Raw genomic sequence first — 25,404 nt, forward strand, 5'->3', positions numbered from 1 at the left:
GTCAGTGTAAGCCTCTGGTTATGTATTAGTGTGGAAATATGAAGATTTAGTATGCGACAGACTTTGTTTATGGCAGAAATGTCAAGTAACTCTGTGGTATGGATTTTAAATTAACCACTTCCAGCATGAGAATTGATGACTAATCCAGCCATTTGCTGGACTGAAAACTGGTTCTTTTTGCCAATTGAAAGCCAGTCAAAACAGATAATGTTTACAGTAGCTATATTGTAACTGAAACAGCCTTTTTAACTGATGAAATACAGTGCAGAGATGATAATATTGATATGGTGGTCTATCTGTAGGTTCTCCATTTGGGAAAGACCTGCAACGTTGTTCTATCCTCACGTAATCCTATCCTACTTTGTTTCTGTTTTATATATTTGCATATTTTTTTGTTGTATCGAATACATCTGATACTGTTGTACTGAATTTCATTCGTCTGAATAAATAACTAGTAATAATAATATACACATTGTATATTTCAGCTAGGTTGGCTTCATTTTCATTTCCACAGTCGAGTATAAGATAACTGATAAGCTTAGAACTTTATTGTGTAGGGGCTTCAGGTCAAAAATGTTCATTGTATTGGCACAGTCTTGTCACTGAGACTTGCAGCTGGCTACGACTTTACAATGTAGACCAGTATATTTCTGCTGTCATGCACGCGTGGTCTTATGTATTGTGTAGTTTTAAGAATATTAAAAAGGCCATGAAACAGTTAATCTTCGGTGCATTAGTTGCAACAATTGGAACAGTTCAGTTGCCATGATCAAGTGCAGTGTGAAATGAAAGTTATCTGTTCTGCTGTAAGCTCAGTATTTTTAAATGAAAAGTAAGGTTTTGCAAAATTATTAAACTGTTTGATTACAGTCCACTGAAGGAAAGTATCTTGACAAGAATGCGTAAATATGTTTTTAAAACAGATAGGCCTATATTAAACTTTGAAGTCATATTTTTATAGAAGCTTTTTCCCAACCATTCATATGGCCATGTTTGCTTGCCAGCCTATGTTCCGGTGTAGTTACAATCACAGTTATGCCTTCAAATCCAGTTTGTTCCATGATCCATTTGTTTTTCGAATGGACAATGTGTACGGTACCCCATGTATTAATTATCTCTCTGTAGTGATCTGTGATAGCCCAACATGAAATCAAACATCTGTATGTAACGACATAGCCTACATAACTCTTTGCAAATAACACATTATGTAGCATTTATTGTGAGCACCAATGTCATTTTGGGTATCATCTACGAGCTTCATACATAAAAGTACATGGTAAATAAAGTAGAATAGGCCTATTTGACATATTCCATTTTGACATTAAATTTTTATTGGTCGTGTGTGTGTGTGTGTGTGTGTGTGTGTGTGTGTGTGTGTGTGTGTGTGTGTGAGAGAGAGAGAGAGAGAGAGAGAGAGAGAGAGAGAGAGAGAGAGTTGTTTTTGCAATTTTCTTCATCATAGAAACTAAAATTAATGGTAGCAGCTGGATTATTCTTTAATATTGCATGATTTGTTCTTTTTTTAAACTCAGTTGCGCAATGTGGAATAGTTTATTTCACCGTGTGGAAGACTGTTGAATTCATTCATTTTCGTGTTCCACAGATCACACTATGAAGGAGAACCTTTCGGGTGTATGTTACAGGTTGAAATAGACTCAACAAAGAAAAACAGCTGCTATAAATGCCATGGACTGTTGTTAAAATGCTATTAGATATTTATGCTTAGGCTGCATACACTAAATTTAGCAACACAGCCACTATTTTTAAAAAAGCTACTGTTCTTGTTCGTACTCTATATCTGCTGTTTCATCTATTACTGTGCTCATTATAAAGACAAATGGCCAAATCACTACACTGATATATGTCCCTCACTGATATATGTCCCTCACAGGAGGAACAACGGATCAAATATTTGTGATAAGGCAAATGATGGAAAAGTTCTATGAATATGATATAGATCTGCATTTCTTATTCATCGATTTCAAACAAGCCTTTGACAGCATAAATCGGCAAGAACTATACAGAATACTGAAAGAAGTTGATATATGTGCTAAATTAATAAGACTAATCAGAATGACAATGACAGAGACAAGAGCAAAAGTAAAGGTCCTTAGCAGAACAAGTAATAGCTTTGACTTTAATAAAGGTGTGAAACAAGGGGATAGTCTCTCCACTGTCCTATTCAACATAGCCCTGCATAGTGCAGTAAATAAAATCAACAAAAGAGGCACCATATTTATGAAAACTAGCCGGATATGTGCATACGCTGATGACATTGCTATAGTAGGAAGAAATACCAATACACTCCTAGAAACATACTGGGCAATGGATACAGAAGCCTTAAAAATTGGCCTCATAGTAAACGAAAACAAAACAAAATATATATGGTAATGTCACAATCTGAGGCCAGAAGAACCCCTAAAAACCTAAACATCAATGGGAAATGCTTCAATGGAGTGTCCTCTTTTAACTACTTGGGAGCCCTAATAACAAATGATAACAGTATTGGAAAACCTATAAGGGAAAGAATACAAGCAGGAAACAGAGCTTACTTTGCAAATATGCAGCTTTTCAAAAATAGCCTTGTTACAAGAAAAACTAAACTGCTAATATATAATTCCCTAGTCCGCCCAGTTATCACATACGGCTCAGAGGTATGGACGTTGACAGAACACGATAAAAATGCTCTAAGAAGCATTGAGCGGAAAATACTACGCAAAATCTATGGGCCAATAAGGGAGGAAGAAGGCTGGAGAATACGCTACAATGCCGAATTACAAGAGTTAGTACAAGGCAGGGACATAGTAAAATTTGTGAAATCTCAGCGAATACGATGGCTAGGACACTTGGAGAGAATGGCAGAGGATAGAATTCCAAAGAAAATGATGAAAGGTATGATCCATTCAGTTAGGCGAAAAGGGAGACCTAGAAGAAGATGGATCGATGAGGTAATAATGGATATCAGCAATATGGGAGTCCGGGGGTGGAAAAGAGCAGCAAATAACCGAGATGTGTGGAGGAAGATTGTTGAAGAAGCCAAGGCTCACCAAGGGCTGTAGAGCTACTGAAGATGAAGATATATGTCCCTCACTGATATATGAAAGTAGAAGTATCTACTGTAAAATGTCATTTGTTTTACCTGCTACAGTCACAACAGTATAATCATAGTATTTGTGACATTAGGCCTAAGTGTTAATGTGGCGAAATGTATTTCAACTACTGAAAAATATTTGTGTAATACACACACACACATTTTGAATGTTTGGCACATATTTACCATCCTCCATTAATCAAATGAGTTCCAATTTTGTATTTAATTATTTTTCCATTGACCATTCAACATAATCAAGTGTAGGACATGTCATATAAATTGTTGGAGGTGTTTAAACTTGTGTACAGATATATTCGAAATTGTTTATGTATTATACTGCAATATACTCCATTGTGAATACAATTACTTATTTCATGTTCAAGAAGAATTGCACATATTTCAGACAGGTTACAGGTGACTTAAAACTTTACTTTTGCATTCATTTGTCTTGTGTTGCAAATCATTGGAATACATACATTTATCATGCTTTATGGGAGAAACTATTAAATACGGAACAATAAAAAAAAAGCTGCCTCCACCACATACTTTGCAATGAGTTGCTGTGTACAGATGGGGGTTGATGAGAAATGCTTGTGGCTTATGTATATGAAACAGCTTCTCTGTTTGGATCAATAAATATATAAATACAAGGTTTCTCAGGAGGGATGGTCAGTATTCTAGGATATGACAGGAATTATCATCTGAGGCAAGGAAGTCTAGTAATACATGAAGAGCTATGAGCCCTTGTTCATCTTCGCCGCTGTGAAATATGTCTTATCATAGTAAACAAGTGCTCTTAAGGTATGCATTCCGCAGCCCATGTTGATGAGTCCTTTTTTTGTTGTTTTGGCCATACTACCCTCTCCAAAAATATATAAAGCATAGAGCTTGCAGTAGAAGATGTTTATTTCACAGCATAAGAGGTGAATAAGTGTTCATAGCTCTTAAGGTACAGCCCTTAAGGTTACACCTTTTAAAGCCGAAGTTAACTAGACTTCTTTGCTTCAGTTGAGCATTCCTGTCATATCCCTGGGACACTGTATCATCCATGTTTTGATTAACCATTATCCAATATTGTAATATTTTGGCATTCCTCATTATGTACATTTCTTTAGTCTTGTTGGGCCTGGTGAGCAACACGAGCCATCAATAAATACTTTGAAGTGTAGTGTAACATGTTTTATAGATGGCAGTTGAACATTTTGCCTTTGTGTTTTAGTTGTAGACTTCAGTCATGTATTTTGCTTACAAAATGCATTTTAGTTCTTGTGGGTGATAGTAGAAACTGCATTGTCTGCTAAATAAATGTAGGTCTAGGAGAGACGAGAAATGTAAAATTCCGATACAGACCCACTGTACTACCTATTCGCTTCAACCATCTCCACTGTCTTTTCCTGATGGTGACAGTCCAAACTGTAGCATAGTTAGAAGTTTAGGTTATGTTGGAAGCGGACAGTTGGTTGAGACTTGGTGAAGCCCATGAATGAGTCACGATTTTATGTTTCTTAGTCAAATTTATGTCGTCAGTAAAAATGTTCATTTCCCGCTGTGGTGTAGCAGTAAATCAACAACACCCAAAACCTATAGTTGAAGTCAAGAATGATGGCGATCAGCTTAGGCTTGTTCTTACGGGCACCTACGTCACGCGTTCTCCGACAACCACTGAGCAATAGTAGTGTTCTGAGCACTCTGCTGTGAATATTGTACGCAATGCAAGTATTATTTGTGATTGTAGTGAGCTATTTAGTAAATTTGTATTTTATTCCATTTGTTGCAAATTGTCATGACTGTGTTTGTGGGGAGTGACAAATTCTACACAAGCAAGCGAGAGACCTAATTTGCAGGACACACTCTGTCATGAAATGCAAAGCATGTGCACATGCGTCCTCAACTGTTGCTTGGAACTGGCAACAGTGCATTCACCGTCCTTGTCTTGACATGTGCAACCTGCCATTGTTTGTGGATCAGACTATAGTCCTGTTGAGGTCCCTCTAGTTCGTTGGTCTTTTTTTTCCATTCATTGGAAATTTATTGTGGCATGTATTTCCTCAATGGTAATAACATGATCAGTATGTTGGCAGAGTATAGTATTGTTTACTAATTCCATCTTGTCAGTAAAATGAAACATTTAATAATTGACATTGAGGATCCGTAGGCTCCATTTACTTACAGCTGCACATAAATAACAATTTCTTGTGAATGTTTGGTATTCTAATAATATTTTAAAGACTTGTTACATGTAGATCTTGTTGATAATTGTCAAGGTGATTGGAGAAATATGTAAGTAATCTACGAGCCTTAAGAGCAGGAGAGGGCTGAAATGTTGGACTGCTATGTATACAGTTTCAGAATTAAAATTGAAGTTAGATTCATGAACTATAATTGTGTGTTTTCAGTATTGTATAATTGAACACTAAATTTCATGTCTACATATCTTACTGCTCAGTGTTCACTTTAAATTTTGTTTTTGGTATGCTCATTTATAGTTGTGTTCACTGACTATATTAGTATCCAATGGTCACATATGTCTTTTTCTCTTTTTGGTTTTAGCAATCATGAGAGTTTATCCTATAGGCAAAACAAACCAAATATTGGAAGCATGTAAGGGTGAGGTGATGCTGCAGCAGCAACATCTTATTATCCCAAGCAACACTGATGTAGTTCAAGAGCTCTGCAGTTCTGTACATGCTCTATCATGAAAGGTTTGGTCCACATGCCCATCACATGAGTAACTTTGTATCTCGATAAGAATTCCTAAACTGAAAGAAATATTTTTTTTTTCTTTCTGTGATAACAGAACAGTAAAATCTGCATGGAACTGTACAGCATGCCCCAGCTAGACAAGGCATCTCCAGTGTATCAAGACACCCAGTTTGAAGGAGGAGGAACGGCAACTGCGCCAGCAGGAGATAGTATTATCAACCAAACGTCAAGCAGTGATGTGAAAAAGGTTGGTCAGATGTGGCTCCATACAAAAAGTCTTGCTCATTCTGAACACTATGCTTAAGTGCAGAAAAAGTAGAATAGTATGTAACAGTACAGAGTCATTTATATTTTTCTTTTTTCTTTTAGACAGTCACAGAGTTTATTATTAATCATGTCTACTGTCGGTGTTACGTTGGTCACATTGAAAGAAAACTATAGTGTATCATAAATCAACTTTTCTCCCAAGACAGAATGTTTCATTTTTCCCCTTCCTATTATAGACTTTAATGTAGTTTTGGAGTGGTTACAAATAATTCAACAAAAGGCAAAAGTCATTTTAGTAGTCAGTTGTTAACACTCTCATGCCAAATGGAAACTAGTTTTTCTTTTGAGAATCATGAAACTTTTGCGTAGAATGAACAGACTCAGCTGGGATAGCCTGCATTACAACAGAACCTTAATTGCATGTTTATGATTATTGGGATGCTAGTTACCTTCTCTCTCTCTCTCTCTCTCTCTCTCTCTCTCTTTCTTTCTTTCTTTCTTTCTTCGTGTGTGAGTTTTCTTTTAAATAACTCCATATCTTATTTATGGACTAGCATACATTTACCCCTTTCAATTTCTTAGGCTTTCATTTCTTTCTGTTTGTGCCCAATTCCTTTTTGCTGTCAACCTACTGTCTGCCTTTCCACCAATATTTTTCGCTGCCCTGTGTAACATTCTTAAGCCCGGTCCACACTCAACGATCTGTCTACGCAGACATCGGTGCAGATGTCTGTACATGCAAAAGATCGCTGTAAATGTGCTGTGTTCACACGACACAAACCCCAATCTACTACTCGCCTGCCATCTGTCGGTGTAGAAAAGAAATATCAGTGGCAAGCGACTACGCTCCCCGTAAACGTCAAAAATTTAATTCAATTATTTTGAAATATAGAAATGGAGGAAGTTCTGTTGTGCTCTGTGTTCGCAACTTGTGTTGCAAGAAGCATTCAGACCAACCACAGGAAACAGAGGAAGCGGTCAAAATGGTGTAGACAGTGGCTGCTAAAGCGAAAGCAGTTTTCTCACGGAAATTTACTGTGAGAGTTGCAGGGCGAACCTAAAACATGGACAAGTATGTTCATGTTCCTTTTTATAACAGCAGTTAATTTTCTATTATGTTTGCACACAAATATATTCTTTTGAATAAACTTTTGATAAACGTATGTGAAATATGTTTTACATTACCTCGTATTCCATTTCCTCGCACATTGACACTCCAATTTCATCTCCAATTGTACTCCTGCTTGGTCTTGGCGTTTCTTGATCACTAAGAAAGCCAAGCAGATCAAAATACCATAACGTTGGCTGGTATACTTGATCTACTCCTACACCAGCTCTTCTAGATTTCTGAACTTTGCATAACTCTTTTCGGTAAACAGTTCGCAAAGAAATTTTTTTTTTATTTATTTATTTTTTTTATTTATTTTTTTTATTGCTGTTTCTCTGTTTGCCGAGGTATTAACTGCCCATAATTTTTCAATTAGAACATTGTATGCTGCTGTCTTTTTGTCTTGGTCACTATATTCTGTACTTTTAATCTTCCGCAAACATGGCTGATTTCTATATATTTCAATGAATTCACTTACAAACTCTCGAGAACGCTGACGAGTATCAGCCATTTTATGCCCTGTGCGCACAAATACAAACACTAGACTGAGCAAACAGCTGTTTCGCGCCAGATTTGCGGCGATCTCCTGTCCACACGCTCCAATTTGTCTGCGCAGATGTGGTTTGAACCCACAGATTTGAGAGGTTTCGCTCAAACCTCCAACTCCAACTTCCAGGTTTGCACACACCTCAGATTGGTGCAAATCTCCTGTCCACACGCAACGATCTGTCTGCACAGACGTAATGTGCACAGACATTTGTGCAGACAGATTGTTGCGTGTGGACGGGCCTTTAGGAATCCGAATTGTATCCTCCAGCTCATCCATTCATGACTCGGTAAGTTTCCCACTGAAATTTCAGCTTAATGAAAAATTATTCAGTGCATTCTTCTTATTTACTGATTAAAGATCGACAATATTGATTGTATAACTGCCAGCAGTTGAATGTGTGATAGCATGTAAAAGTAAACGCTTTCGTAGACATAACTTTACAATAGCTTGATGAATTTAATTTTAATGGGAAACTTTTCAAAAGCACTGAAATACTAATTTTCATATATGATATAAAGAGTATCCATTCTTATATCCCAGTATATATGTAAATTTCTTTAATTCTAGTATGCCAGTGTAGCGAGTGATACGTTACCACTGTTAACGAGTTCTGCATGGAGTGCAGTGATACACCGCCCTGCAGATGATGATTCAGAACCTGATGAACTTCCATCAACTGTGGATATGGATGCCATCAAGGTATGTATCTATACAGTTCAAATACAAATAACTGCATGGATGTAAGGAGAAATTTATCTGAGAGGGGTGGGACCCTAAAATTGCAATTTTTTAGTATAAATGAGTTGGGTAGTTTTGAGATGTCACACAGGAAGAACTGAATTTTATGTGAGACACAAAAAACATACTAGTTCCAGAGAACTTATGATTAGCCATAATGTAAGGAGTTCTGTAATGAATAAAAGCTTACTTAAGATTCCAGTGGGGTGGGGTAGGAGAGGGGTGGCATGCCTCTTCTTGTCATCCCCCCACTTGCAAAGACCCATGAATGTTTAATGTTGTTAAAAAAACTTTAGAGAAGTTTGGGGTCTCTGATATTTGATGTATCTAAATTTTTATCTTCTCGATTCCAATTATTTATCATGTTGTGACTGTCTATAACCCACTGCATACACAATTATGTATAATATATTCCAATGTACTGAACATATAATTGGAAATTGTTATTGTTTTAATGAGTACATTGGCAATTTACAGTAGTTAACAAACTTTTGGCATTTAAAATGTCTGTTGCTTTCTTCAAAGCACGCGGTGGTTTAGCTTGAAGTTAATAATTTATTTAACACTGACTTCTACCCATAGTAAACAAGTTTTGGAGATGAACAAAGACATTTCTGTGAATGTGTCCTTTTGTTTGTCATTTATCCAGTCTATCCCACTATGAAAATATCTTTAAACCTACTTTTACACTTTGCAGATGACTGCATGTTGCGTGATTGTGTACAGATGTCACTTCTCTTTGTGTTCTTTCCATTGATACTGTGTGGGGAGAAACAGCAGCTGAACATTGGCATTAGCTCACATTTTAAGATACTGTCTTTTTCTACCTGCCTGCAAGAACTCCCACATCTGTGCAAATTAAAATTGCTCTTTGATGAAAAGTGCATATCAGCTTGCTGGTCTCATTTTCCTCGGGCTGTCCCAATGATAAGTTTGTTTCTGAACAAATTGCATATCTGATGTGGTATTCTGCGAGTTCCATCTATGTAATTGACTCATCAGTAATGCAGAATATTATTGAAAGCCAGCTGGGAGTCGGATTACATCCACCTGTCACCCTTGTGGACCTCTTGGCTAAAGGTAGCCTTTTGAAGTACATGCTTTAGTTAAAGTCTGTCATATTCAAGTTTAATTTACGTTCTGAATTCTCCATTGACAATATGCGTTTGTACTTTTACGAAACGGAACCTTCTTTGAAAACTAAAGTAACTCAGGATCTCTTCCAGTCACAGCAGTGCTGGAAGAGAGACTAGTCCTGATGCAAAGTCTGTTCAGAATTTGAACAGGTAGTCCTTAGTTCTGAGGCAGTATGTTAGTCCGGAGAATTCATTAATTTTTTCAATTTCGAACATTTTCATTGTCAAAGAAGTAGACTGTGGGCTTTATATGTGCAAGAATTCTAAAAATGAAATTCAGCACCTCATCCTTTCCTACAAGAATTACTTGTTTTACCACTAGAATGTTCAATAAAACAACTTTAAATATGACTTACTCCTTTGCAATTCTGCTGACAGAATTTGGTTTACAAATTTAGGGAATGTTTCTCACATCCAATCTGTTTCTTTTCAGCTAACCTTCCGATTGTCTACCTAATTATTAAGTATGTAAAGTTAAGGAAAGGCAACCATAGCAGATATATGCGAAGAGCACAGAAACACACAACAGAAAACAGCATTCACACTAGCTTTTGAGCATGAGCCCTTTGCCTAGCAGTAACACACATATTAACACTCACAACCACACATACACCCAAGCACACTCTCGTGGCTGTAAAAAAGGCTAATTATTGATACTTTGATTATTGATTAGGCAGAGGGGGAAAGGGAGGGAGGAGGAGAGAAAAGTGAAGATACAGAGGAAGAAGGGAAAGAGGTTGGAGAGGAGGGGGTGGGGGGAGGAGAATGCTCACTTTTTTTGGGGTGGGGGAGCAGTTAGTGCATGTTTGGACAGAGGCGGAATGATGTGGATGGAAGAGAGTAGGGAAAAGGTAAGGTGAGGCAGTGGGAACAGGTTTACGGAGGTTTAGGCAAGGGGGATTGTGAGAGAGCAGGATGTGTTGAAGAGACAGTTTCTATCTGTGTAGATCAGAGAAAGTTGTTCTAGAGGGAAGTTTCCAAATGACCCTCATAGTGAAGCAGCTGTGGAAGTCATTTGTGTTGCTGAGTGCACCATGTCCACCAACTAGATGGTCAAGTTTGCAGTTTGCCACAAATTCGCAGTAGCCATTCATATGAGTAGACAGTTGGATAAATGTCATGCCCACATAGAAAGTTGTACACTAATTGCAATAAGCTTATATATAACATGTGTGCTTTTACGCACATGTGTGGCCATGTCCTTTGTGGGTAGGAAATGCCTGTGACTAGACTGTGGTAGGGGTGTTAGGGCGGTGTATGGGGCAGGTATTGCGCATGGTCCGGCCACAAGGGAATGGCCCATGGGGGTGCAGGATTGGGATTAGGATTGGAAGAGGGATTAAATATTTATTGTGTGTGTGTGTGTGTGTACTGAAACTGAAATGTATTAGCACCCTTCTTCAGTGGACCAAATGGAGTACCACTGAAGACACAACCTTGAGAACACTGTGGGAAAATTACTGCATTATGTAATAGTAACACGCCCATGCCAGGACGGATAGTAATTCACAAATTTTTTAAACAGAAAAGTCATGATTCCTTGGATATTTCAAATAATGTAAACCATTTGTGTTCTGATAACTATGTGGTTGCTGATCTCAGCATCCACACAAATGCCGGTTAGTTGTTGAAATGTGAGATACAGTTATCTTATGCCTACCTCAGGCAGTTGCCTAACAAGCAGTTAAAGATTTTTTTAATAAACAACATTGCAACTAAATGCATTGAAGTATCCCTACACTTTGTTGTAAATACTTCACTCTCACAATCTACAGATTATAAATTATTTTACATAAAGCAGGAATTTTCCCACAGTGTTCTCAAGGTTGTGTCTTCAGTGGTACTCCATTTGGTCCACTGAAGAAGGGAGCCAATACATTTCATTTTCAGCATTTGTTGGCATGACTAGGTTTAAAAGAGTTTTAGAGGCTGATAAATAACTCACCTGCTCTGGCATTTGGTTGTCTTTCACGCTGCATCTCCATATAGTAGTTCCATTAGTATTTATTTCTGGTATCAAATAACCATCTATGCTTAATATGGCATAATTTACATAATTGTTGTGAACTCAAGCAAACATTTAAAAATAAAAAGCTGCTTGCAGCTTGTGACTGCTGTACAGTTTGAATTTCTAACGGTTGCCATTTCCGTCGAGGCTAATGCCTGCACTTGCTAAAAATGATGTTAAGTCACTTAAAGAATAGTGGCAACATTTCATACTAACACCTTGCATATTGTAGCACCTTCTGGTTTGTTGACAGTGAAGTGCCAAATTTCAGTTTTTAAACAAAGGCAGTATTGAATGAGAGAACAGAGAATTACTGTCCTAGCTGCAAGTTGGTGTATCTCATTTCTCTTCAGTTCAAATGACCTTCTGTTTCTGTACTACACTAATCATCATACAGTGGTTGGTGGAGACTACATAGTTTACTAGAATCATTTCCTCCTCTCCCCCTGCCGTCCTATTCCATTCACGAATGACATGCAGGAAGAAGATGGTCAGTACCCCTTTGTGTGAGTCTCAGTTTTTTTCTAATTATAGAGATTGTTATTATTGGAGGTAGTATAAGATGTTGACCTATTTTTGGAATTTTATGGTTAAAGGAGTCTGGGATGTACATCATCTTGTTACTGCTGTTACCGAAAATTTTTATTATACTGTCACACTGACCTAGTGAACCCAAGAAAGATGGTGAAGCTGTTCTTTGTATCTTTCCTGCCTCTTCTGTTAACCTTGGTAAGGATCACAGACTTATACCAATTTCTCAAGAATCAACCAAACAAGGATTTTATAAGTGACCTCTTTCGTGTGTGAACTACATTTCCGTATGGTTCCTCCAGCAAATCCGAGGCTGGCATCTCACCCCTTCTGGTTATTCCACCATACATTGCTTCAGCCAAATACTCCTAAATACAGCAAAGTTGTAACTAGCATAGCCAAACAGTATTGGAGCCCTTTTATTTATTTATTTATTTAAATGAGTTACATTAGAGTCAGCTGCTAATCTTTGTAGTTCATTTTTTGCTTATTTCTTTAGTGAAACAGGATTTTTTCATCATAATACAATGACAATAGATGACTCGTGTATATATATAGAAGTAAGTTTTAATGAGGATAGGACACCTGATCGTCTGCAAATTTCTCCATTTCATACAGAGCTATTCAGAAAGAAGGAACAGATTTCAAATATTTATTGCTTCCAAACTACAAAAGAAAGGAACACAATTCCAGTGATCCTGGAAAGAGACATGTTCAAATTTTTATGCATTTGGTGCGAGCACCCTGTGTTACACAACAAATATCAAAATGGTGGCTCATTCCCTGCCACACGCAAAGCAGCTGATCTCTCATTATCGAATTCACAGCTTCAACAGTGCGATGTCGCAGACTTTAGAGTGTGTCAGGCATACTGGGGGTTAAACGTGGTCTTTTACTGTATCCACAAATACGTCATAAGGTGTGAGGTCTGGGGGGTGTTGGACTTTAAGAGGAGAAGCAGAAGAGAACTTATTTGTTGGTGGCCTCCCAGATCCCTAGACGCCACACCTTGTGAGTTTTATCTGTGGCTTTATGTAAAAGACCATATTTTTATCCCCACTATGCCTGACACTCTTGAAAGACTGCGACATTGCATTGGTAAAGCTGTAAATTTGATAAAAAGAGACCAGCTGCTTCGTGTGTGGCAGGAAATGAGCCACCATTTTGATATTTGTAGTATGACACATGATGTTGACATTGAATGCATAAGAATTTGAACTTTTCTCTTTCCAGGAACATTGGAATTGCATTTTTTTCTTTTGTAGTTTGGAGGCAATAAATGTTTGAAATCTGTTCCTTCTTTTTGAATAGCCGTGTATTTTTGTGGCGTATTCCTGGTCCATTAGATTTCTGGTGCATACCTTTCACCCATTATTTGAGTTAGCTGACTGACAACTTACATATTTCTAAGTACAAGGTCCACATTGCTGCACTTGTGGCAGTAGAGTACACGAATGCTAGAAATGTTGATTAGTGGCAAAGAGCTTTTTATGAACTGGATATGTGGTTAGGTACTTTATCCGTGCTGGTATATCATTGCAAGAACTGAAGCACCAAAGGAAGTGCTGGATTTCAAGCTTTGACCTGGTCTCAGTTAAAACTAAAAGGGTTTCCACTGCTTCCGTCACCACCGAGTCCAAGAGAACTGCATTGACGTTTGTGACTCGATGTTGTGTGACAGTGACAAAATTCTGTTATTCTGAGACATGATGGTGAAGGAAACGGTGGAAAGTGATTTGGCGAAATATGTAGTTAATAGAAATATCGGTTTTACTCTCTACAAGGTATGGAATCTGGCATTTTCTTTGTACAATTTCCAAAGATGTCACTACAGTGCATCAATATCTCAGCAGGTTATGAGAGTAACTGTAAATTCAGTTTATGCAAAGCTCTTTGACGACGAACAACATTTTTCACCATTTTGTATTCTGTTGCTGTAAATACAGTGATGTGGGTGTCGTGTTTAAAATAACAGCTGCGAGTACTACAGCTTCAGTCTGTGATCTCATGGCTGAAATGTTTTTGTAGCTGCATGCCCAATATATAATCTTCAGTTCAGTTGCATATCTCTTCAGATATTCCAATGCATGATTTGGCTTATTAGGCAGCAGTGTGAGGAATTGTACCAAAACTTCTGGAAATAAACAAACATGACATAACTTGATTTCAATTATCTACTGTTTTCCAGATTTTACGAACTAACAGAGTAAGCTTTGTTTCAACATGACCAGTACTTGCGAAAACAATGTTGATTCCTACATAATAGTTATTAGGTCTTCTGGAAGGTAGTCATATATATGTTCTGTAATACTATAAGAAATCAGTGTCAATAAGTGGTCTGTAGTTTTACATGTGTCTGGTGACCTTGGTTTATACATATAGTATGTCAGATTACTACCCAAATTCTGATTGCAAAAATACTTAACCAAGATAACAAAAATCCTCTAGCAGAGTGCTGCATATATGTTTATCCATATATCTTATGCCATTCTGTGCTGATGATAAACATTTAAAGTATTTATAGAGGTTGTTTTTGGTCCTGTATTTCAATCAAAACAGTGCTAATCAACTGAAGAATAGAGCAACATGGTGCCAGTAGTAATAGATCACACATACACATTCGGAGACAGCTAAACGTTTGCAGTATGAAGCAAGTATTGTTTGAGGACTTTTTGGTAGGGAGGACACAGCATAATATCTTGAATGGAGAGTCATGTTAGGTGTAGAAGTAACTTCGGATGTGCCCCAGGGAAGTGTGTTGGAACCTTTGCTTTTCATGTTGTACAGGGTGATTCTGAAGTCACTATACATTTTGTACTTAAACAGATTTTATTAACCAATATGTAATGGCACTGCAACTTACGTTACAATAGGGCGTAATTTCAGTGCACCTTGCATGTCTAGGCACCCCCCTCCCCGCCCCTGTGCTCCACTGTAGACCAAAAAACCTGCCCAAGCAAATCTGGTGTAATCTCAGCAGCTGTGGCTCGAATCTGCTGCGTTAAGAGTTCAGTGCTGCGGATCTTCACCTAGTATACCTTAGACTTAAACCCCCATCTGTGGAGAGGCACGAGCGATCCATTTGCCAGGAAATGCTCGATTCAAATAATCCTGAACAATGAGAGGAAAATGGGGTGGTGCACCATCCTGTTGAAAAACAACAGTATCCATAAACCCATCAGATACCAACTGGAGCTCCAAAAACTGTTGCAGTAACAGGTTGTTCTGCGAAGAAGAAGGGCCTGTACACTGTTGACCTCGTTATTCCTAACCACACATTCACTTTTGCTGTGTCGTGTTGCCACTCCTGCAGCACACTTGGTTGTTCATCTGCACAGATCCTGCAGTTGTGTCTGTTCACATGCCCACAGGTATTAAATGTAGCTTCATCACTGAACAAGACATTTTGCATCAAATTATCATTTTCCACAGCTTGTAGCAGGTCATGACACACATCTTGTCTGGCTGTGTAGTCCTCCACTTCAAGCTGATGTATGACCTGGATATGGTACGCATGTTTGTGCAGCTTGTAACGAAGAACTCTCCATACAGTGGTTTGAGGAATACCAAGCTCCCTACTAAGTCTCCTGGTAGATGCGGAAGGGCTACATGTGATCGCATCCTGCACACTTCGTACAGCCTCACTGGATGTTCATCTGCAACACTACCAGTGTGCTGGAATTTATTGACGAGGGTCTTGATAGCAAGCGTGGTGGGGCCTGTTTTCCAGAATCGATGGGCAAAGTCTGTCTGCACCTGTTCATACGTCATTCCACGAAGACGAGCAGAAACAACAGCGACTCGTTCTTCTTTGGTTAGCATTCTGTCATAGTTCTTGTAAGAAACAAATATTCCATTACTATATCACTGAAGTGTATAGTGACTTTAGGAGCACCCTGTATATTAAGGGCCTTGTGGAGAATATTAATAGGAACATCAGGCGTTTTTTGCAGATGCTGCAGTCTTTTTTTTTTTATAATGAAGTACTGTCAGAAAGAAGCTGCATAAGTATTCAGTCATATCTTGACAACATTTCAACTTGGTGCAGAGATTGGCAACTTGCTTTAAATATTCAGAAATGTAAAATTTAGCACTTCACAAAACAAAACAAAAATAGTATCCTATGACTAAAATATTGATGAATCACTGTTGGAATTGGCCAACTCATACAAATATCTGTGTGTAACACTTTGTAGGGATATGAAATGGAAGGATCAGACAGATTCGGTTATGGGTAAAGCAGGTGATAAACTTCACTTTATTAGTAAAAATACGGGAGAAATGGAATCAGTCTGCAAAGAAGATTGCATACAAACACTTGTGTGACCGGTTCTAGAATGTTGCTCAAGTGTGTGGGACACATACCAAATAAGGCTAACAGAGGATATTGAACGCATACAGAATGTCAAGAGCTTTGATGGAAACCCAGTTCTAAGCAAAGAAGGGAAAGCAGAAAATTGGAAGGAGTATATAGAGGGTATATACAAGGGCGATGTACTTGAGGACAATATTATGGAAATGGAAGAGGATGTAGATGAAGATGAAATGGGAGATACGATACTGCGTGAAGAGTTTGACAGAGCACTGAAAGACGTGAGTCGAAACAAGGCCCCGGCAGTAGACAACATTCCATTAGAACTACTGACGGCCTTAGCAGAGCCAGTCCTGACAAAACTCTACCATCTGGTGAGCAAGATGTATGAGACAGGCGAAATTCCCTCAGACTTCAAGAAGAATATAATAATTCCAATCCCAAAGAAAGCAGGTGTTGACAGATGCGAAAATTACCGAACTGTCAGTTTAATAAGCCACGGCTGCAAAATACTAACGTGAATTCTTTATAGACGAATGGAAAAACTAGTAGAAGCCGACCTCGGGGAAGATCAGTTTGGATTCCGTAGAAATGTTGCAACACGTGAAGCAATACTGACCCTATGACTTATCTTAGAACCTAGATTAAGGAAAGGTAAACCTACGTTTCTAGCATTTGTTGACTTAGAGAAAGCTTTTGACAATGTTGACTGGAATACTCTCTTTCAAATTCTGAATGTGTCAGGGGTAAAATAGAGGGAGCGAAAGGCTATTTACAATTTTTACAGAAGCCAGATGGCAGTTATGAGAGTCGTAGGATACGAAAGGGAAGCAGTGGTTGGGACGGGAGTGAGACAGGGTAGTAGCCTATCCCCGATGTTATTCAATCTATATATTGAGCAAGCAGTAAAGGAAACAAAAGAAAAATTCGGAGTAGGTATTAAAATCCATGGAGAAGAAATAATAACTTTGAGGTTCGCTGATGACATTGTAATTCTATCAGAGACAGCAAAGGACTTGGAAGAGCAGTTGAACTGAATGGATGGTGTCTTGAAGGGAGGATATAAGATGAACATCAACAAAAGCAAAACGAGGATAATGGAATGTAGTCGAATTAAGTCGGGTGATGTTGAGGGTATTACATTAGGAAATGAGACACTTAAAGTAGTAAAGGAGTTTTGCTATTTGGGGAGCAAAATAACTGATCATGGTCGAAGTAGAGAGGATATAAAATGTAGACTGGCAATGGCAAGGAAAGCGTCTCTGAAGAAGAGAAATTTGTTAACATCGAGTATAGATTTAAGTGTCAGGAAGTCATTTCTGAAAGTATTTGTATGGAGTGTAGCCATGTATGGAAGTGAAACATGGACAGTAAATAGTTTGGACAAGAAGAGAATAGAAGCTTTCGAAATGTGGTGCTACAGAAGAATGCTGAAGATTAGATGGGTAGATCACATAACTAATGAGGAGGTACTGAATAGGATTGGGGAGAAGAAGAGTTTGTGGCACAACTTGACCAGAAGAAGGGATCGGTTGGTAGGACATGTTCTGAGGCATCAAGGGATCACCAATTTAGTATTGGAGGGCAGCGTGGAGGGTAAAAATCGTAGGGGGAGACCAAGAGATGAATACACTAAGCAGATTCAGAAGGATGTAGGTTGCAGTAGGTACTGGGAGATGAAGAAGCTTGCACAGGATAGAGTAGCATGGAGAGCTGCATCAAACCAGTCTCAGGACTGAAGACCACAACAACAACAGAGGAGACAGTATGACTGGTCACAGGTTTTTTAATCCCTGGGAGAGTGGCACAGAGATACTGAAGGAACTGAACTGGAAGACTCTTGAAGATAGGCGTAAACTATCCTGAGAAAGTCTATTAGCATTAAAAGTTTTAAGAACCGGCTTTAAATGGTTACTCTTCGACTATACTGTGACCCTATATGTATCGCTTACATATGGATTGTACAGATAAGATTAGAATAATTACTCATGTACAGTGCCATGCACCTCGTGGTGGTTTGCAGAGTATAGATGTAGATGTTGAAGTGTCAGTTGGATTATATTTATTATGTTATTGATGGTACTGTGGAGTACTCTCTTTCAAATTTTGAAGGCTGCAGGGGTAAAATATAGGGAGCAAAAGGCTATTTACAGCTCTTAAAGAAAACAGAGAGCAGTTGCAAGAGTTAAGGGGCATTAAAGGGAAGGCATGGTTGAGAAGGCTGTGAGACAGGGTTGTAACATATCCCAGATGTTATTCAGTCTGTACATCAAGCAAGCGGTAAAGGAAATCAAAGAAAAATTTGGAATAGCAGTTAAAATTCAGGGAGAAGAAATAAAAACTTCAAAGTTTATCGATAACTTTGTAACTCTGTCTGTGACAGCAAAGGACTTGAAAGAGCAGTTCAATGGAACAGACAGTTCCTGAAAGAAGGAAATAAGAAGAACATCAAAAAAAGCAAACAAAAAACGCAAGGCAGTTGAAGTATTACATGAGCTTTTGCTATTTGGGCAGCAAAATAACTGATCATCTCGGAAGTAGAGAGGTTGTAAAATGTAGACTGGTGATGGGAAGAAAAGGGTTTCCGAACAAGAGAAATTTGTTAACATCGAATATAGGCTTAAATGTTGGGAAATATTTTCTGAAAGTATTTGTATGGAGTTTAGCCTCGTATGGAAATGAAACATGGGCGATAAACAGTTTGGACAAGAAGAGAATAGAGGCATCCGAAATGTGGTGCTACGAATGTTGAAGATTAGATGGGTAGATCATGTAACTAATGAGGAAGCACTGAATGTAATTGGTGAGAAAAGAAATTTTTGGCACAACCTGAAATAGAAGAAGGGATCTTTTGATACAACACGTTTAGTATTGGATCAATTTAGTATTGGAGGGAAGCGTGTGGGGGGGGGGGGGGGAGGTAAAAACCGTAGAGGGGGATACCAAGAGATGAATACAGTAAGCAGATTCAGAAGGATGTAAGTTGCAGTAGTTAGTTGGAGATAAAGATGCCTGCACAGGATAGAGTAGGATGAAGAGCTGCATCAAACCAGTGTTTGGTTGAAGACCATAACAAAATAGCAGCACCAGGTTATTATATCAAAAGAATGAAGAACTGCAACTATTCATGCTCTCTCGGGAGGATTTGTGGAACAAGATACATGTAAGAGAAAAAAGATAAGCTCAGATGTTAGTAACCTTCTGAATGAGAAAATACTAATGCTTTATCCAGTTTCTATACAGTGGCTCAATGAATTACTTGACGAAAATTTAACCTATGTAATTTGAGACTTGGTGTTGAAACTTTTGAGGACACATTATGCTTCACATCATCCAGTTTTCCTTTTTTACATGAAATTTTGAGGTTTTATTTCTTCACAAAATGTTGCTTATTAACTTGGTGGTAAAAATATATTTGCCAATTTTAAATCTTGAATTTTACTAGAAGAGCACAAAAATAGCCTTGTGCCTCCTGCCTTAAGATTGTGCACCTACCATGACAAAGTTTTTATCATTACTACTACTACTACTACTACTACTACTACTGTTACTGTTACTACACTATGATTCAAACGGTGGATAGAAACACCAGGAAGCAATCAGAATGTATGAAATGTAATTGCATAGATTACAACAATCTACTCACCAAGTGGCAGCAGGAGAGAACACATGTCAAGGTTAAGGAAATTTGCAAGTTATTGGAGCCACTGGCTCCTTCTTCTGCCAGAAGATTTGAAGGGGAAGGGAGAGTGATGAGAGACTGAAAACATTAAGCCCAGGTGGTTGGGGAGAACCAAGGATGTGGTGAAATGCCAGTTCCCACCTGTGGAGTTCTGAGAAACTGATGTCTGGGGGAAGAATCCAGATGCACATGTGGCGAAACAGGTACCAAGGCCATGACTGTCATGTTCTAGAGCACGCTGTACTACAGGATATTGGATGTTGTCAGTTTCAGTCATCAGCATATGGACATCCGTCCTAATTAATAACTTGGATATAAAAGGCCTAACAGTGTCGTTTTGTTGGTGGCTCTCCCTTTGATAGCAGATGTTTTGCCAGTTGGTATAGCTGGTGGTAGTAGGTGCATAGTGCTAGTTTGCAGTGGGGTCAGTCACAGGTGTAGGAGCCTTAAGGTAGGGAAATGGGTGCAGAAGGAGCATAGAATCGTACAAGGATATTGTAGGAATTGGGAGGGTGACAAAAAACTGTTCTAGATGTGGCGAGCCAAATGTCTGACAGAAAAGATCTCATCTTGGGTCATGATTTTAAGAAGTCATAGCCTTGTCAAAGTTGCTGATTAATATATTAAAGTCCAGAATAACACTGAGTGAGAGCAGATGGAACTCATAAGTTTTGCAAGTATCAGCCATACTAGGATTGGATGTGATGGCCTGAGAAATCTGCTATTGCACTGGGCTGGTAATTGCATCCAGCACTGAAGTGACAATGGTGTTGTATTGCTGTGAAGAGTTTGCATCCAAACAAATACATTTGCGTCAAATGCCAAGGCTGAATGGGAAGGAACATTTGACATGGAAAAGATGGCAGCTGTGAGGATGTAAGTACTGTGGGTTGCTGGTAGGTGTAATGTGAAGAGAAATGTGTAGCTGACCCTAGGTGAGGATGAGGTCAACATCAAAGAAAGTGGTATGGCATTCGGAATAGTCTCATGTGAAAATTAGGTGGGAGAATGTATTTAGAGATTCCAGACATTGGTCAGCCTTGCCATGAGTCCTACAGCAAACATGTCATCAATGTATCTAAACCAGACCTGGGACTGAAGGCTTATGGATCCCAAGAAAGCTGCCTCCAAGCCATATATGAAAGGTTGGTGTAGGGATGAGCCATCCTGGTTCACATGGCCATGCCCCTGATCATTTTGTTTGTCTGCCAGGCCATCACATCCAATCCTGTCACTGCTGACACCCCATCTCCCCCCCCCCCCCCCCCGGCCTCTTCCCAAGGAAGAAAAAACCCTTAGAGGTACACCTTTTGTCACTCAGTACGATCCAGGTCTTGAATTTATTAATCAGCTGCATCGACAAGGCTATAACTTCCTTAAACCCTTCCCTGAAATGAGGTCCATTCTTTTTAATATCTTTCCCACCACACCTTGAATAGTTTTTACTGCCCCACTAATCTCTGCAATAGCCTTGTCAGCTCTATGCCTCTTGTGCACCCATCTCCCTACCCTATGGCTCCTAACCCTGTGACCGTATCCACTACAAGACTTGTCCTATGCACACCACCCCTGTAACTGGCAAAACGTATACTCTCAAAGGTAGAGTAATGTGTAAAATGGCTTGCCGGGTACCAGCAGTTATGTACACACTGTTCAGCCTTTTATACCCAAGTTTTCAGTTAGGATGAATTGGCATAGGAGGAAGCTGTATACTAGAAAGATCCAACATTCTGGTGCACAGCATGCTGTACAACATGGTAGTCATGAACTTGGTGCCTGTTATGACATCCGCATTCTTTCCCCAGGCACCAGTATCTCAGAACTCTGCAGGATGGAACTGGTGTTACATGTCCTTGGTTCTCGCTATCCGTGTGACCTTAATTTAGATTAATTTCAATGGTCTCACCATATCTTCTCAATAATTACTGCCTTATTTGCTCCCTTGTAGTTTTCTGTCTCTTTTTATTTTCCTAGGATTCTGCCCTTAATAACTCGTGCATGATGTTTTGTTTCTGAACTCTCCCATTTCGTAAACCTTGTCAGTCTTTTTCCTCACCCCTGTTCCTTCCTCTTCAACCCTTCTGCCAGAAGAAGGAACCACTGGTTCCAAAAACTTCCAAATTTCGTTACCTTAACATGTGTTTTCTCTTGCTGCCACTCGTGTAGATTTTTTAACCATCCAGTTACATTCTGTTTTTAATGTTGATCATTTTTGTTGATATAGAATGTATGAAATGTCAGCCAGCCTAACTTCTATTGACATGAAACCGTGTGTACACGGCACATGGAAAATTAAGAGGGAGCTATCTGTTGTGTGGGGTAAATGACACCTCTCTTAACCCTTCCCAACCATTTCTACTGCACTCCCTAGAAGGAACGTATAGTTCAGAATACTAGGAATATCGTTTATGTTTTGTTTCTGTTGGCTGTAAACAGTATGGGAGTTATGCCTCCTGAAGTAAGTACCAACCAGCCTCTCTCTTACCAATATTCTCAGTTGAATTTTCCATTTCATACAGATAAACCATATTCTTCTCTAGTCTTATTTCTGATGGAAGATTATCTAAAGTGACAGCCATATTGCTGATAGCTTATTACCGTGAGGTTATTTCCACTTTATAAATAGCCTTAATGCCTTTGTTTACTGTATCATTATAACCTGGTGAGAAAAACGTATTTCATTCACTTTTATCTTTGCTTCGTAAAGTTATCTTCTTGAGGTGAAGGGAAAAGGTTTAATTTTTTTTGTTTGCAAATGATGTTTGTACATAGTTTGGAAACTTTTTAGATGGATACTTTTTCTCATTGATTTTTGTCTTTCTGTGATGTAGCATTTCATGATAGTTGAATAAACAAGCAAATCTGTGTAAAGTATGCATTTCTGAAATGCAAGTCTGAAGAAATAACTTTCCTGGAGTCTTTGGTTTCATAGTAGTAGTCTGCTGTACTTTTCACTAAAGTAGCTATATAATATTAGTAATTGTATTGTTCTAGGGATCTCCGGCAACCCCATTAGAAGCTTCTAAGACCATGGCAGGAGGAGCGATGTCATGGGGTCAAGGAAAAGTGGACAGGGGTAAACGAGATGAAAGTAAGGAGCCAGAAGAAGATGATGATGAGGATGAAGATGATGATGCTGATGCTGCTGGCAGTGGGAGTGAAGAAACTGATGCAGATGATGACAGTGAAAGTGATGATTCTGTTGATAATGATGATGGTGATGATAATGATGGAGATTCTGGTGATTCTGAATCAGTTGACAGCTCTGGCAGTGATTCTGAAGTAAGTGGAGTGTTCTGACTCTTGTTAAATTTACTTTGTGTTTAATCATTGGACGAAACAGTGCTTATGACAATTGAGAATGTTACTCTATTCTGTGTGTAAATAAGTGATTGGATACCATTTATGTCCATACACTTTCCGATGCAGCTTCAATAAAATTTCTAGAAAATCAAGTAATTAGAAAAACCATGAATATAAAATTTCACTAATGAGAAGGTAATGGAGAAAATAAATTACTTTAGCTTTGTCAGGTGTCAGGTTTAAGTCAGTGTGCTATTAATGTGCAACAATGGGACATTAATTCATGACCATATTTGTGACAGAACTGGAGCATCCACTCATTAATTGGCTGAAACTGAAATAACTTGCAGAACAATTATTCTCATGTTCTTTTTCTGTGGTTCGTAACTAAAGTGTCCCAGACATTTTTGGCATTCACTTTCACAGGTGGGCAATCTAACTACGTTTTTCAATACTTAAAAGCTGACACATTGTAATCCTGCTTTTACGTTCCCGGAATTAATGTTTCCTGTTGTTTACGATTTTTTTTTTCTCGGCCCCTTCAAATTCCAAATATTCATTCCCATCCGCTTTTCCATTGTAATTATTTTTCCTGCAGTTTGCACTTAATGAAACAGTGGCACAGGAATTAAATAAAAACTGAAACATATATTATGTGGACACTTCAGAGTGGCAATTTTAGGTGCATTGTTTTTGCAACTATGGTTGCATATTATACTGGTATAGAGGTCAAGCCTGAATTGCAATATGCATGCCTCTAACGGTGTCAGCAACAACTCGGCTGTAGTCTTTACGAAATGCTTAGTGTATTCCACTTTTCTTTTTGTTGTATATTGCTCATTGTTTTCTTACTTTGAAGTGAATGTAGAGACTGATTTGGTCCATGACGACCCTCGTCAGAGCGGAAGGGATCAGATGACCATAATACCATTTCTGCTTTTGCAGTAGCACAGAATGCGAATTTGGACAACCAACCATGCCAGAGGGATGTGGAAGTAGTTAACCCGTTCCTCCACTTTCCCTTGGAGCACTCTAAGTACTCGTTTGTATGTACTCACAACTGACTGCTGTGTTATTGTCTCATTCTATTTGAAATACAGTGACACTGCCAGAGCATTGGCATGCTTATAAACATTGTGCAGTAAACTTTCATGAGCACTGTTCTCCTTCATTCTGAATTAGTTGAACTTGTTAAAATATATAACAATTTGTGCTGCTAGTGCTTTATCTCCTAACAATGCCAACCTAATAAATAACTATACTGTAGTGCTGTAATCAAACGAAGTGTTGGGTTGAGATAAAATTCCAGGGTTAGGCCAATCAGAAGGAAAATTGGCTGCGATAAACAAAAGCTATGGCAGCGTTTTTTCTGGATAATACAGGGTGGTCCATTGATAGTGACCGGGCCAAATATCTCACGAAATAAGCATCAAACGAAAAAACTACGAAGAACGAAACTCGTCTAGCTTGAAGGGGGAAACCAGATGGCGCTATGGTTGGCCCGCTAGATGGTGCTGCCATAGTCAAAAGAATATCAACTGCGTTTTTTTTTTAATAGGAACCCCCATTTTTTATTACATATTCGTGTAGTACGTAAAGAAATATGAATGTTTTAGTTGGACCACTTTTTTCGCTTTGTGATAGATGACACTGTAATAGTCGCAAACGTGTAAGTACGTGGTATCACGTAACATTCCGGCAGTGCAGACGGTATTTGCTTCGTGATACATTACCCGTGTTGAAATGGACCATTTACCAATTGCGGAAAAGGTCGATATCGTGTTGATGTATGGCTATTGTGATCAAAATGCCCAACAGGCATATGCTGTGTATGCTGCTCGGTATCCTGGAGGACATCATCCAAGTGTCCGGACCGTTCGCCGGATAGTTATGTTATTTAAGGGAACAGGAAAACGTCAACCACGAACTGTAACAAATGATGATACCCAAGTAGGTGTCTTAGCTGCTGTCGTGC

General features: G+C 38.7%; 1 protein-coding gene across 1 annotated transcript in view; it reads left to right on the forward strand.

The window, feature by feature from the left end:
* LOC126198544 (histone-lysine N-methyltransferase ash1) overlaps window positions 1-25,404 on the forward strand; it is a 341,958-nt gene that overhangs the window by 1,994 nt on the left and 314,560 nt on the right. The window contains exons 2-5 of the mRNA XM_049934952.1: window positions 5,642-5,793; window positions 5,889-6,041; window positions 8,287-8,418; window positions 23,121-23,408. Of these exons, the coding sequence (XP_049790909.1) occupies window positions 5,904-6,041; window positions 8,287-8,418; window positions 23,121-23,408 (558 nt within the window). The 5' untranslated portion in view covers window positions 5,642-5,793; window positions 5,889-5,903. The remainder of the gene's footprint in view (window positions 1-5,641; window positions 5,794-5,888; window positions 6,042-8,286; window positions 8,419-23,120; window positions 23,409-25,404) is intronic.

This window comes from Schistocerca nitens, chromosome 8 (assembly GCF_023898315.1).
Source record: "Schistocerca nitens isolate TAMUIC-IGC-003100 chromosome 8, iqSchNite1.1, whole genome shotgun sequence".
Taxonomy (NCBI): domain Eukaryota; kingdom Metazoa; phylum Arthropoda; class Insecta; order Orthoptera; family Acrididae; genus Schistocerca; species Schistocerca nitens.